Genomic DNA, 13,842 nt, shown 5'->3' with positions numbered 1-13,842 from the left:
TGTTTGATCACAAGTCTAACATTTCTTCCTCATCTTGTTTAATTCTGAACACAAGTAATCTTTGTCCACTAGAGACATTGATTTGCTTATACCAAATAAGATAACAGAAATACAAGGCTGAAAATATTGTTTGTTACTGTAGTCAGGTGGTTTTCCAAATTTCAGTAGCTATTTGTTTCAGTTATCATTTGGTGTCAACAATCATATTTGGTCACAACATCTTAACAACAGCATTTTTTTCATTCATTCAAAAATAGTATCATTCATCACTTCACATGCTCAAATCATCTGACATACAACAATGTTAAGACAAAGGTATATGGTCACTTAATCTACAATATCAGCAGCTCTCATAACAATGAGAAATTCTTTTTCAATTCATTAGTCACACACAATCATACAAATAAAATAACCCTTTACATTGCTCATCTATAATTACAGGTCAGTTGGTGCTTTTCAGGCATATAGTGTCTTTTTCACTCACAGAAGTGAAATCATACAGGGCCACCTACAAAAAATTAACAACTCACAACTGTCTTGCACATCTCTTCCATTCACTCCCCACCTTTAACATTGTGCATACAAATCAGTCATAAATGTCAGTCAGCACTCTCTTAATATCAAGTAGTAACACCTGATTGCACAGTATTATCACACAACCACAAAACTGTTGCATTGACCCATATATTGTTCCATCTAGTAATTCTAAAACACAAGAATTACATGTGGCGAAATCTTGTACTGTTTCTCAGAGGCAGTGCACTGAGGTACTCTACTCTTTGCATCCAAGGCCTGCAGACCAGTTACATATGCCACCAATCGGATCAAATGACAGTTGTCTCGGACATGTGTATTCCCAACCCAGTAATTCTCCATTCTCCATCTTTGCACAGGAAATGAATTTTTTACACGAGAAAGGATGTGGAAAATTGCCTTGATCTAAGCATTCTATGTATCCGTCACTGTGGATTTTCACCTTCTCTGAAAGTGGAGCCACATCTAAAATAGCACTTTCGTCATCGTCATAATACTCATAATCAATAATGGAATGTGTACTGGTCCTCTGTGCCGATTGAGCTTTCGGTCGACTGATCTTTGAGAACGGTTTACCTCGTGTTCTTGTTTGTGTTTCCTTACTCGATGGGGAAACAGATGCAGTGACACTTGAACCTCGTTTTGGTGAGACAGTAGTCGTTCGTGCTGGTTCAGTGTTAGCAGTCTCCTGTGATCTGAAAGGTAATTTACCTCCACCTCTGTTTCTTGATCTGAGCAAAATGCTCGTCCTCGGTCTTTCTGTTGTGAAATAGCTCGACTTCGTTTTTTCACCGCCTGATGTAGCTGGATATTCACTGAACTGTTGACTTCGATATAATAAACCAGATTCTGTCACATCATCACTCAGTGTACTAAGTACTTGTGGCAACTGTGATGGAGTTTCTGTGATGGCAGCAACTCTAGGGGATTCTGCATAACTGTTCTCTGAATACTTACTTGTTGGCACTCGTACAGTACTCGCAGTTGGAGCAGATAAATCAGATAGTGAAGACAGCTCTTTTGAGCTGTAGTCTCCCTGTTCATCACTTTCACCCATTATCTGACCAGCTAAGAGACTGTGATCCTGTTCAGGATGAATTATTCCACTTTCTTGTGGAAATATAGCTCTTGGACCTAATACTGAGTCCAACTGGCCTGTTGCCTTGGTAACTGGAAGTTCACTACCAGCACCATATTGCTGCTGCTGAATGTTGACTGTTCTCGGGGCAGTTGTAACGGAACTGGACTGGATTGGAGTCGTCGGGAGTGACAGCGTCGCTCTTTGAGCTGCCAGTGAGGCGAGTGTTGTTCTTCCAGACAAAATGAAGGGAGAAGGTTTCCTGTTCTCTGTAGCCTTTGAGAGACCTAAAAAGAAAGAAAAAGTAGAAAAAGTAAAATGTGAGGAAACTTTTAAGCTAAAGCAATAAATGTTGATTGTTAATATTAGATCTTGGAACTGTATTATTGGAGAATTATAAATATAAATTTTCTACAAATACATGTAATGTTACTTGAGAGTTCAGATAGTGTTTTATGGACAATGGTTCTTTATACAATAGCAATATAAGAGGACTGTACACTTCTCACATATGATATATAGCACCAAGAATAAAATAACTGTATGTGGAATACTAGAAGAGAACAACATTGTGTAAAAAACAGCTCATAAAATAAGCTGACTGCCTTAGAAATGATGTACCCCAACAGATCTTGAAACACAATGGATGGGGCAAAACCATCTGAATATCATGACAGATTCCAGTTGATATCTTGGTTTTCAAATGTGCTGCCCATCAACCCTAAAATACATATTTGAGCGTCATTAAGTGGCCAATCAGACAAATCATCAGGCAACAGGTTCCTATCTGCATGGACAATTTCCACATTCTTACACTTAATGTATAGGTTGATAAATAATGGATGGAGTGAAGGTAACAAACTCACTGTACAGCTGATACGTTAAGTGGTTGATAGGCACATTGATGGGACTGAAAATGGTGCTCAGCTTTTGGCTGTGTAATTATTCAGAGCTAACTAGTACAGAACACAAATACACACAGATACGCCTGCAGGCTTACACTGAACTAGGACTGGAAGGTGGAAGCTCAGCTGGGGTGAAGGTTTGTATCAGATGAAGATGGTAAAAGGTGAAATGAGTGGGAAGGGGGAGGAAGGGTTGGAGAGAAGGGTGGCTGATGGTTGTGATGAAGAGGCAGCAAGTGTACAGGACAGAAATGTGGCACTGCCGTGCTCTCTCTGGTGGCGGCATTGAAGGTTTCGTGTGACACATAATGTTGTGAAGAAATGAACTTGGTAGTAGAAGACAGAACTGACAAATAGGGGAACTGTAGAGATTAAAGTGTTAATGCAGAATGAGTTGAGTGGAGGTACAGCAATGGGAGACAAGGGTTAGCAGGCATTGATGGATGTATTGTAAGGGCAATTCTCATCTATGCAGCACGTTGGAGGGGGGGGGGGGGGGGGATCCAAATGGCATGGATTGTGAAGAAGCCTGTGAAGTAGAGCATGTTGTGCTCAGCAGTGTATTTTACCTCTGTGTGGACAACTCTGCTCTTGTCCACCGGTGGTCAACAAGTGAATAGGTGGTTGATGATCACATCTACATAAAAGATAAAAGACTGTGCAGAACTTAGAGTAGAGCTGTTATATTATGTCCAGTTTCAAAGGTAGAACTGTCTCTTATTGGATAGGATATGCCTGTGATAGGGCTGGAATAGGATGTGCCAGGTGGGTGCATAAGACAGACAACATATAGAATGTGAAAGCAAGCTGCTTAACAGCACAGTTATGGTTATTACACCATACTTTTCCCCCTAAAAACCATGAACCCTGCTGCAGAGGTATGGCTTGTGTGCCTCAATGATACAGGAAGCTGTACCATGGGTGCAACCACATTTGTAGGGTATCTGAGGGGAGGACAGACTAACTTATGTTTCCTGATTAGAGGCAGCAGCCTTTTCAGTAGTTGCAAGGAGAACAGTCTGCATGAATGACTGATCTGGTCTTGGAACATTAACCAACATGGCCTTGTTACATTAGTACCGTGAACAGCTGAAAGCAAATGGAAATTACATCTGCTGCTTTCCCAACAATATGCAGCTGACAATGATGTCATCCTGTTGAGTAAAATATTCTGAATGTTAAATAGTCCCCCATTCAGTGGGGACTACACAGGACATTGTAATCAGAAAAAACAAATCTGTTATTCTATGGATTGTAGCATGGAATACTAAATACCTTAATCCAATAGGTAGTTTACAGAAACTTAAAGAGAGAAACAAATAGGTTGAAGTTACATGTAGTGAGTGTTACTGAAGTGAGATGATAAGAGGATTTGGATTTCTGGTCAGGTGAATATGGGTTAATCAATACATAAGGAAACAGGGGTAACAGAGAAATAGAGCTAATAAAATGGAATGTGAGTGAATTAGTATGAACAACATAATGAAGGCATTATTACAGCCAAGATAGACGCAAATTCAACACTGATGCCAGTAGTACAAATTTATATGCTTACTAGCTCCACAAATGATGAAGAGATTGAAAGAATGTATGATGAGATAAATGAAATTATTCATTTCATTAAAGGAGACAATATATAATTGTGACAGGGACTCCAATTCTGTAGTGGGAAAAGGCAGGTAAGAAAACATTATATGAGTAGATGGAGTGACAGAAAGGAAAGGGGAAGATAAGTTATAGAATTTTGCACAAAGCACGATTCAACCATTGCAAAAACTTGGTTTAAAAATCATGAATGATGGCAGTATATGTGGAAGAGACTTGGGACACTGGAACATTAAAGACAGATTACTTAATGGTAAGATACAGATTTCAGAATCAATTTTTAAACTGCAAAACATTTCCAGGGACAGATCTGGGATGGAATAACAACAACACAAATTAGGACATAGTTACTTACCACACAGAGGAGGTGTTGAGTGGCAGACAGACACATTTAAAAATAGATCACACACACACACACACACCAGCTCCAGGCCTTGGGGCACAACTGCCTTATAGGTATTTGAAGGTATTTGTCTGGAGTGTGTGACATGTGAAAGTGAAATATGGATCACAAACAATTAAGACAAGAAAATAATAGAAGGTTTTGAATGTAGTGCTACAGAAAATGCTAAAAATTTGACGGATAGATCAAATAACTAAAGATGAGATACTGAATCTAACTGGGGAGAAAAGAAATTTATGGCACAACCTGACTAGAAGGATAGATTGATTGATAGGACAGATACTGAGGCATCAAGGAATTTTCAATTCGATAATGGAGGGAAATGTGAGCAGTAAAAATTTAGAGGGAGATTAAGGCTCAAATACTATCAGCAAGTTCATCTGGGTGTCTAAGGGGCAGTCAAATGAAAATGAGCCAGATGGAGAAAAGTAAACTGTTTATTATTTAAAAAATAATCACCAAAACTGTTAATACATTTACCCCACTGTGAGACAAGACGTTCAGTGCCTTCACGAAAAAATGTTTGTGATTGCCTATCAAACCATGGCTGCACCCAGGCCTGTACTTCTACGTCTAACAGACAGGGAGCAGTATGTCGTCCTGAATGGGGTGACTTCAACAGAAAAAAGCACAACTTCAAGTGTGCCCCAGGGCAGCTTAATAGGTCCGCTGCTTTTTATGATTTACATAAATGATCTGGTTAATGGTATTGACAGCGACATTAGACTGCCGATGATGCTGTAGTCTACAGGAAATTAGTATCACACAAAGCTGTGAACAAATCAATGAGGATTTGCAGAAAATAAATGCATGGTGTAATGACTGGCAGTTATCTCTCAATATTAGTAAGTGTAACCTACTGCGTATAACAAGGTGAAAATCCCCATTAATGTATGAGTACAAAATAAATGCCCAGTCTTTGGAAGCGGTAACATCCGTCAAGTATCTGGGTGTGACTATTCGAAATGATCTTAAATGGAATGATCAGGTTACATGAGTAATGGGTCAGGTGAACTCTAGATTGTGGTTTATTGGTACAATCCTGAAGCGATGCAGTCCTTCAACTAAGGAAATAGCTTACAATATGTTAGTTCATCCAGTCTTAGAGTACTGTTTGTCTGTATGGGACCCTTCCCAGTTGGGTCTGATTCAAGAGATTGAGAAGGTCCAAAGAAGAGCGGTAAGATTCATGACTGATACATTTAGCCATCGCAACAGTGTTACAAATCTCATAAAAAGTTTGAAGTGGGACACACTTGCAGGTAGGCGGCACGCTAAACGGAAGGGACTGCTCACTAAATTCTGAAATTCGATCTCCACCAAGGATGTAGAGCATATATTATTACCACCAACTTTCAAATAAATCGCACAATGATCACCATTCAAAGATAAGGGAAATTAGAGCTCGTACTGAGGCATTCAGACAGTCGTTTTTCCCTCGTGCGATCTGTGAGTGGAACAGAGGGGGGGGGGGGGGGGGGGGGGGAAATATGACTTTGGCACGAATTGTGCCCTCCACCACACACTGCTTAGTGGCTAGCGGAGTATATATGTAGATGTAGATCTATAACATATCAACAACCACGAATGTCTTTCTTCAGAAGTCCAAAAATATGGAAACTGTATGGGGACAGATCAAGACTGTATGGAGGATGTGTAAGGGCTAAATACTGGTCATGAAAGCCTGTATTTTATGAAAATACTACTCGTGTTATACAGGGTTCAATATTGGGACTGCTCTGTTAGTGCTATATGTAAATGACCATCAGTCTTAATCTGATAGAGCAGAAATAGTGCTCTTTCTTGAAGAAGTAAGAAGTAAGTATTGTAATCAAGACCAGTCTCTACAGCAACAGAAGAAACAAGACATACAGCATTCAGAAGAATTGATTTTTTTATATATATCAATTATTAAGCCTTTATGTCACGTAACATGGCAAATAGAGACAGAGCACAGATTATCTATCTTTGCATCTGTTATTGTCCTTCAAATTAGTCACGTGTTGTATAGAACCCGTTCCCAGCGATGTGTAAGGCGTAGTATACCATTAGCAGAGCATGTTCTGTTGGTGGTGCGAATGAAACGGTCTACTGCCTGTCGAATCTCTGGAAAAGTCACAAGGACTTAAGTCATATTACTGTTCATTTTTGGAGCATCACCTGCAACCAGCTTCGCAAAAGAAGTGGCGACGCTTTCTGTGCAACCCACACATCATTTTGCACAACAGTGCATGGGTGCATACAGTGCAAGTTGTGGCTCCTCTGTTCGGTCGATGGTACTGGGAAGTACTGTACCATCCACCATACTCCCTGGACATAAGTTTTTGTGACTTTGATTTTATTCCGAAGATGAAGTAACCACTTCATGGCATTCGCTTCAGAACTGTTCCAGAGATTCGACAGGCAACAGACTGCTCCGTTCACACCATCAACAGAACAGGCTCTGCTAATGGTATATTATGCCTTCCACATCACTGGCAATGGGTTCTACACAACACTGGTGACTACTTTGAAGGACAGTAACAGGTGCAAACATGTAACTCTTTTGTATCGGTTGTGAATAAATAGTTGCCACTATTTAAGTTCCAATCCTCATATAATACCTAGGTGTGTGGTTGGGTTACATTTCATAAATTTTATTGAGGATTAAAGTTAAAATATAAATCCAGTTATGTAAATATCCAGCATGTAGCTATGTTTCCACGTAGAAAATGTATCTTATATGTAAACCTGCTGATATATTCTGCACCATTCCAAGTTGTCATAAATATGATCGACAGAACAGAAAATAACTAACTAGTCATTAGATACACTTATCAGGTTTTCCAAGGAAGTGTTATTATTTTCTTATTTCATGTAGTTCCATGCTTGATTAAACTACATGGTCCAGTCCCATTTATGTGACCACCAGTCAAAATCCTTAATAACCACCTTTTGCAGTGTGGACTGCTGCAAGAAGTGAGGTTCTGGTAGATACAGAAGACAGGGATGTGGAGCCACGTCAACTCACATCGTAGCCAGCTGTGCTAGGTTTTTTGGTAGAGGATCCGCACTGCTAACAGCTTAAGGTGATCCCACAGTGTCTCAGATGAGTTTAAACTGGCGAAGTTTGATGGCCAGGACAGTATGGTAAGCCTGTGCTGGTGCTCTTCAAATCACACACGTACACTGCGCATTGTGTGAAACACACTGTCCTGCCAGTAAATGCCACTACCTGTAGCAGTGGACATGGTCCGCATACTTGTATTGATCCACTTTGTCTTCTAGAATGATGTTATCACCCAGGGAATGCTACAAAAACATTCTCAGACAATTCCTCATCCGCAGAAAATGGTCTCAGGGCCATATAAGCTAATTACCATCTTTCTGAAAGAGCATAAAATGTGGTTCATTTGATAAGGTCACCTGTCACCATTCAGTAGATGACCAGATGTACTGGTCAGTTGCTCAACAGTTGCATGTCTATTCACCAGTACACATCTCCACACCAAACATTCACCCCTGAAATTTATGGCACATGGTTCCCCATAGTTGCCTCCGCTCTTGATCTGGATAGCACCATTTTGCCACATACAGTATAGTTTGGAAACTACTCGTGTGTCACCATCGTTAAACTTAGCCGTTTCAAAAATGTTCCCAACTGTGGCCTGAAAGCCAACAATCATACTCTTGACTGATAAGCCAGCTGGTGGAAACATTGCTGTTGGGCGGAGGTACAGTGTGAGCTGCTGAGACTGAGTTGGTGTTTGAATTTCCTTCTCTGGTGAGCAGAAGTCCCATATAAATTGTGATGGGTTTTGACTGTTAAACTGTTGGACCATTTGATGGAATTATCTGGAGCCCATGTGCATCTGCTTAGGTGGTGAAACTTGTTCTTTAATGTTTGCGGGTTTATGTAAGTTAAGACAGTTGGGTTAATATGTGCCACATTACTGGCCTTGAGATTTCTAGTTAACGAAAAAGTCAAGATTTGTAGCTAACAAAAGATGTTGTCAACATTTCATCCCTAATTGACATTGTGCAGGGTTGCGCTCACCTTAGCAAGTTTGCATGCCTAGAAGCTGCCCTGCAGCAGTTGGAGGATCCTTAATTGGCATCTTATTAATTGGACATTTTTCTGTTGTAGAAATTTATACTTCAGGGTTGATATAACTCCAGTCTTAATGAAAGATGTGGAGGAATAGGGTGGGTTTAGGTGCTGCGGTGGTGTGCAACGTACCATCTGTGGAGCAGTGGCCATGTTGATTCAGCTCCAGGACAGTTACAGAACATTACTATTGAAGTGGAATGCCCTGGCGGGTGAATAAATTAATTTTGTTTGTTAATGTCAAGTTGTTCTAATTTAAGTGTTTCATGGTATCATGTGATTGTTTTCCACACTCATTTGAGAGAATACTATGACATATGAATGAGTTGCATTCTTGGTTTTCAAATTGTATCATTCTAGCAACTTGGAAGTAACTGAAGGTATTGTCCAAAGCGATGGTCCATTTGCAACTGTGGCCCACGAAGCCAAGGTCTAGGTTACTGGTGCTATCCTTCAAGGACGAACTTATCTGTTAAACTGATTATGCTTGCTATACTACATTCAAGAAAATTCTGGAATAGAGATTTCAAGGTATTGAGACACCTGCCAAGTCTAAATTAAATTAAAGAAGAGGGTTAGTTTCTTCACCTGTAACATATATAAAAGAACAGTTTAGGCTATTGGTTATGAGTATTTAAAATTGTCCCACTGCAGTTAAGTAATCAGATTAGATTATCGCGACAGCTCACTTCAATTCTCTACTAAATTTCATTGTGAATTTGGTGAAAAGCTGGTATTGGTTATAGAGTCTGTGTCACATTGGCCCATCTAGTTAAAGTGATGTTTGGTACTTCTATTTGGAGCAGAAATTACAACACTGTTTTTGTTTAATATATTATTGAAATTTATGAGCCTTATCAAGTGAACTAAGCAAGCGTATTTAAGATTTTAATTATTTTATCACTGCTTTGTTGGATTATAAAGATATAATTTACAAAACTGGAGTGGACTGTTTTAAGTGTTTTTAATATTTACAGAAGATTCATGTTATTGGCGATAATCTGAAAAAATAAATGTATACTTGTGTAAGCAAGTTTATAAAATAAATGGTATATTACATAATTAGCCACCTTTCCACACCAGAATCCTGCATTCAAGTCTGATGTGCTCACAAGGTCACCTTTCTTTATCCCATTCTTGTCAAAAGAGGGTTTCAAGTTGTAAGTATGAAATGTTTCAGCTTACAAGGCAAACTGTTGTAATGAATAATAATCTGTTTTTGTGGTATTAATGAAGTGCATTTGTTTTCTACATTTACACATAAAATGACTGCAAGTGAACATCTTATTCAGTACTTAAAAAAACCTCCGAAGGAAGCTGCCCCCCCCCCTTTTTTTTTTTTTTTTTTTTTTTTTTTATGAACATACTTAGTATTCATCTAAGTATATCTATGCTACTGAAAGGAAAACTTTGAATGTACTACAAGAATGGAGGGTTGATTTAATGATAATGTAAATTTTATATACTAAGAAAGATCTCCATAGTCTTGGAAGCTGCTGCCAGAGTCCACTGTTTCATGAATTTAATAAAAGGTTTATCACCAGTTCCAAATAAGCAAAACAGTTAATTTGGTTTAGAGTACATGAGGGCATATGATTTAAAAACTTTTTCTGTATTAATATCAATTTCACTTAAACTAAATGAATAAAATTGTGAAAAGTAATAAACAATGAGTAATGTTTTCTTTTTTAGGTTTACTGCTCTGTCTTCAGCAAAATTAATAGAGGAATAGCAGTAGCAAATACACTATATGATCAAAAGTATCCAGACACTCTCAAAAACATATGTTTTTCATATTAGGTACATTGTGCTGCTGCCTACTGCCAGGTACTCCGTATCAGCGACCTAAGTAGTCTTTAGACATCGTGAGACAGCAGAATGGGGTGCTCCATGGAATTCACAGACTTCGAACGTGGTCAGGTGATTAGGTGTCACTTGTGTCATATGTCTGTATGCGAGGTTTCCACACTCCTAAACATCCCTCGGTCCACTGTTTCCAATGTGATAGTGAAACAGATACATGAAGGGACACATACAGCACAAAAGCGTACAGGCTGACCTCATCTGTTGACTGACAGAGACCGCTGACAGTTGAAGAGGGTTGTAATGTGTAATAGGCAGATATCTATACAGTCCATCACACAGGAATTCCAAACCACATCAGGATCCACTACAAGTACTATTACAGTCAGGCAGGAGTTCAGAAAACTTGGATTTCAGGGTCGAGCGGCTGCTCAGAAGCCACACATCACGCTGGTAAATTCCAAACGACACCTCCCTTGGTGTAAGGAGTGTAAATATTGGACAATTGAACAGTCGAAAAATGTTGTGTGGTTTGACAAATCATGTTACACAATGTGATGATCCGATGGCAGCGTGAGGGTATGGCAAATGCCCAGTGAATGTCATCTGCCAGTGTGTGTATTGCCAACAGTAAAATTCAGAGGCAGTGATGTTATGGAGTGGTCATGTTTTTCATGGAGGGGGATTGCACTCCTTGTTGTTTTGCATGGTACTATCACAGCACAGGCCCAAATTGATGTTTTGAGCACCTTCTTGCTTCCCACTGCTGAAGAGCAATTCGGGGATGGGGATTGCATCCTTTCAACACAATCCAGCATCTGTTCATAATGCATGACCTGTGGCAGAGTGGTTACACAACAATAACATCTCTGTAATGGACTGGCCTGCTCAGAGTCCTGACCTGAATCCTATGAACACCTTTGGGATGTTTTGGAACACCGACTTTGTGCCAGGGCTCACCGACTGACACCGATACCTCGCACTCCATGTAGAATGGGCTGCCATTCCCAAAAAACCTTCCAGCACCTGACTGAACGTATGCCTGTGAGAGTGGAAGCTGTCATGAAGGCTAAGGGTGGTCCAACACCATACTGAATTCCAGTATTACCGATGGAGGGTGCGACGAACTTGTAATCCATTTTCAGCCAAGTGTCCGGATACTTTTGATCACATATTGCATCTAAGAAGGAACCAGGGAGAAAATACCATATACTTTGATCATGTACATTCATTACCGAGGTACAGTATCATTTTATGGGGAAATGTACATGAGCCCAAAACAGTTTTTACAAAACAAAATGCAATTATAAGAATAATAAAAGAAGCAAGCAGCACAAAGCCATTCAAGCTTTCTTTAAGGATGTAAAAATCTTATCCCTTCCCTGAATTTATGTATTGGAAGTAGTTGTGCATGTCAAAACATGTACACTGAGAAATGAAAACCTTTTTCCTCAAAATAAAATTGTCCATGATTACAGTACGAGGAAGGACAGTGACATACATGTTAGTCACTGCACCACCACATTATGCCTAAAGGGCATATATCATGCAGGGACAAAACTATACAACAAATTACCCAGACATATAAAAATCTCTTCCTAAACTACAAAACTTGGAAAGGTCCACGACAGCTTCCTACTGAAAAACTACTTTTATTCAATTAGCTGTATCTTATGCTTGAAAACACGTAATTCATGCATTCATGCTTTTAACTGCAGAAATATGTTGTAAATACACAGTAATATGTGGACTGATAAGGTAAGGAATGAGGAGGTTCTCCGCAGAATCAGCAAGGTGAGAAATGTGTGTACAACACTGACAAGATGAGGGGACAGGATGATACAACGTCTGTTAAGACATCAGGGAATAACTTCCATGGCACTAGAGAGAGCTGTTGAGGGTAAAAACTGTAGAGAAAGACAGAGATTAGAATATATCCAGCAAGTGATTAATGATACAGGTTGCAGTTGCTACTCTGGGATGAAAAAGTTGGCACAGGAAAGGAATTCATAGTGGGCAACATCGAAACAGTCAGAAGACTGGAGACTTAAAAGAATGTAGTCAAATTTGTAGTTATTCACTTTGAGGATCCAATGAGTTATAAAAATTTAAATGAAATATGTTCAGTAGTTTTAAACCAACAGCTAAAAAGATTTTTCTGTCCAATATCTTGTGCACAGTATATGTACTGAAAAAAGATATTTCTACAAACAAATAAATAAGTTTTAAAAAATTTGTTGAAGGGACCACCACATCATTCATTTCAAGTCCTTTATGAAAAGTACTGAATACTTGAATGAGGTCTGCTGAACCATGACTCAAATCTAACTTATCATGATCACAAGCTTAGCAGGGTACCAAAGTTCCAGCTTACTCCATTTGTTCTGACAGCCAGTGTACACATTTGTAATTTTCAACACAATTATAAAAATATATTTTTAATAGCTGTGGATGACTTCCTTCCAGTGGCAGTAGTCAGCAGCACTTCAAACAAATGTGTTAAATCATGGGCTTCTTTGCAACATTTAAAATCTTCATTCTTGTATTTAATACTGAATGTGCCTTCAACGCTTAGGAAGAAAAATCATTCCCCCCCTCCCCCCCCCCCCCCCCCCCAAGAAAGAGATGTGTTTGAGAAAATATCATTTGTAACTTTTTGATAAAGGGAAGTGTCATCTTACCACTTTAGCTCCCTGTGAGAGTAACATCATCTCTAAATATTTTTATTCCACTAAATATAATGTCATGTAAAAGAAATTTTCATAGAAAACAGTCACTAAAGTCATTTTTAGTAGTGTGGTGTAAAATTATATAAAAATAATAATTTAACTATAAAATATTTAACCACACAGGTTAAAACTATTAAATTACCTCATGTGCTAGATAGAAAGAAACATTTTCACATTTAAGGCAGCATACAAAATTTCCTATAACTGCATATATTACATTTAGTCCATTTATGAAACTATTGTATGTATTACATACCTCGAGACTGAGCAACTGTGACTTGTGTTGGAAGAAGCAAGTTGTCTAATCCAGGCTTGTCTCTGGCTAAATGATCCATAGATTCTAAGAGATCCATATCTTTGTCTGCTGTGCTGTTAAACAGTACAGGTCTTCGAGGGAAATTGAATTTACGAGGCCGTGTTCCTGCAACAACCAATATCTTTAAAAGTCTGTTGAAATTTCAGCAACAGAATAAGATATAACTTATTTTATCTTCTTAGAGAGTTCCAGGACACAAACCATTACAATAATTAAATTTTTTAGTAGATGTACTTTTTGTTCCAATAGATCTGTAGTGAGAAGATCCTGCAGGATATAGAAAATGTCAGAAATACAAGAATATAAAACAAATATTTGCAAAGAAAAACAAATACTCTAATTTCCTTCCACAAATCCCAAGTGAAGTGGTCCTGCAGCAGTG

At 38.8% G+C, this 13,842-nt stretch overlaps 1 protein-coding gene across 1 annotated transcript in view; it reads right to left on the bottom strand.

Annotated features, from left to right (window-relative positions):
- Nucleotides 1–246: 246 nt before the first annotated feature.
- Nucleotides 247–13,842, bottom strand: part of LOC124554754 (serine-rich adhesin for platelets-like) — a 482,463-nt gene continuing 468,867 nt past the window's right edge. Inside the window, exons 18-19 of the mRNA XM_047128406.1 lie at nucleotides 13,401–13,565; nucleotides 247–1,899 (exon numbers count right to left, since the gene is read on the bottom strand). Of these exons, the coding sequence (XP_046984362.1) occupies nucleotides 773–1,899; nucleotides 13,401–13,565 (1,292 nt within the window). The 3' untranslated portion in view covers nucleotides 247–772. The remainder of the gene's footprint in view (nucleotides 1,900–13,400; nucleotides 13,566–13,842) is intronic.

The sequence above is a fragment of the Schistocerca americana genome, chromosome X (assembly GCF_021461395.2).
Source record: "Schistocerca americana isolate TAMUIC-IGC-003095 chromosome X, iqSchAmer2.1, whole genome shotgun sequence".
Taxonomy (NCBI): Eukaryota; Metazoa; Arthropoda; class Insecta; order Orthoptera; family Acrididae; genus Schistocerca; species Schistocerca americana.
This window is presented reverse-complemented; position numbering and strand designations above follow the sequence as displayed.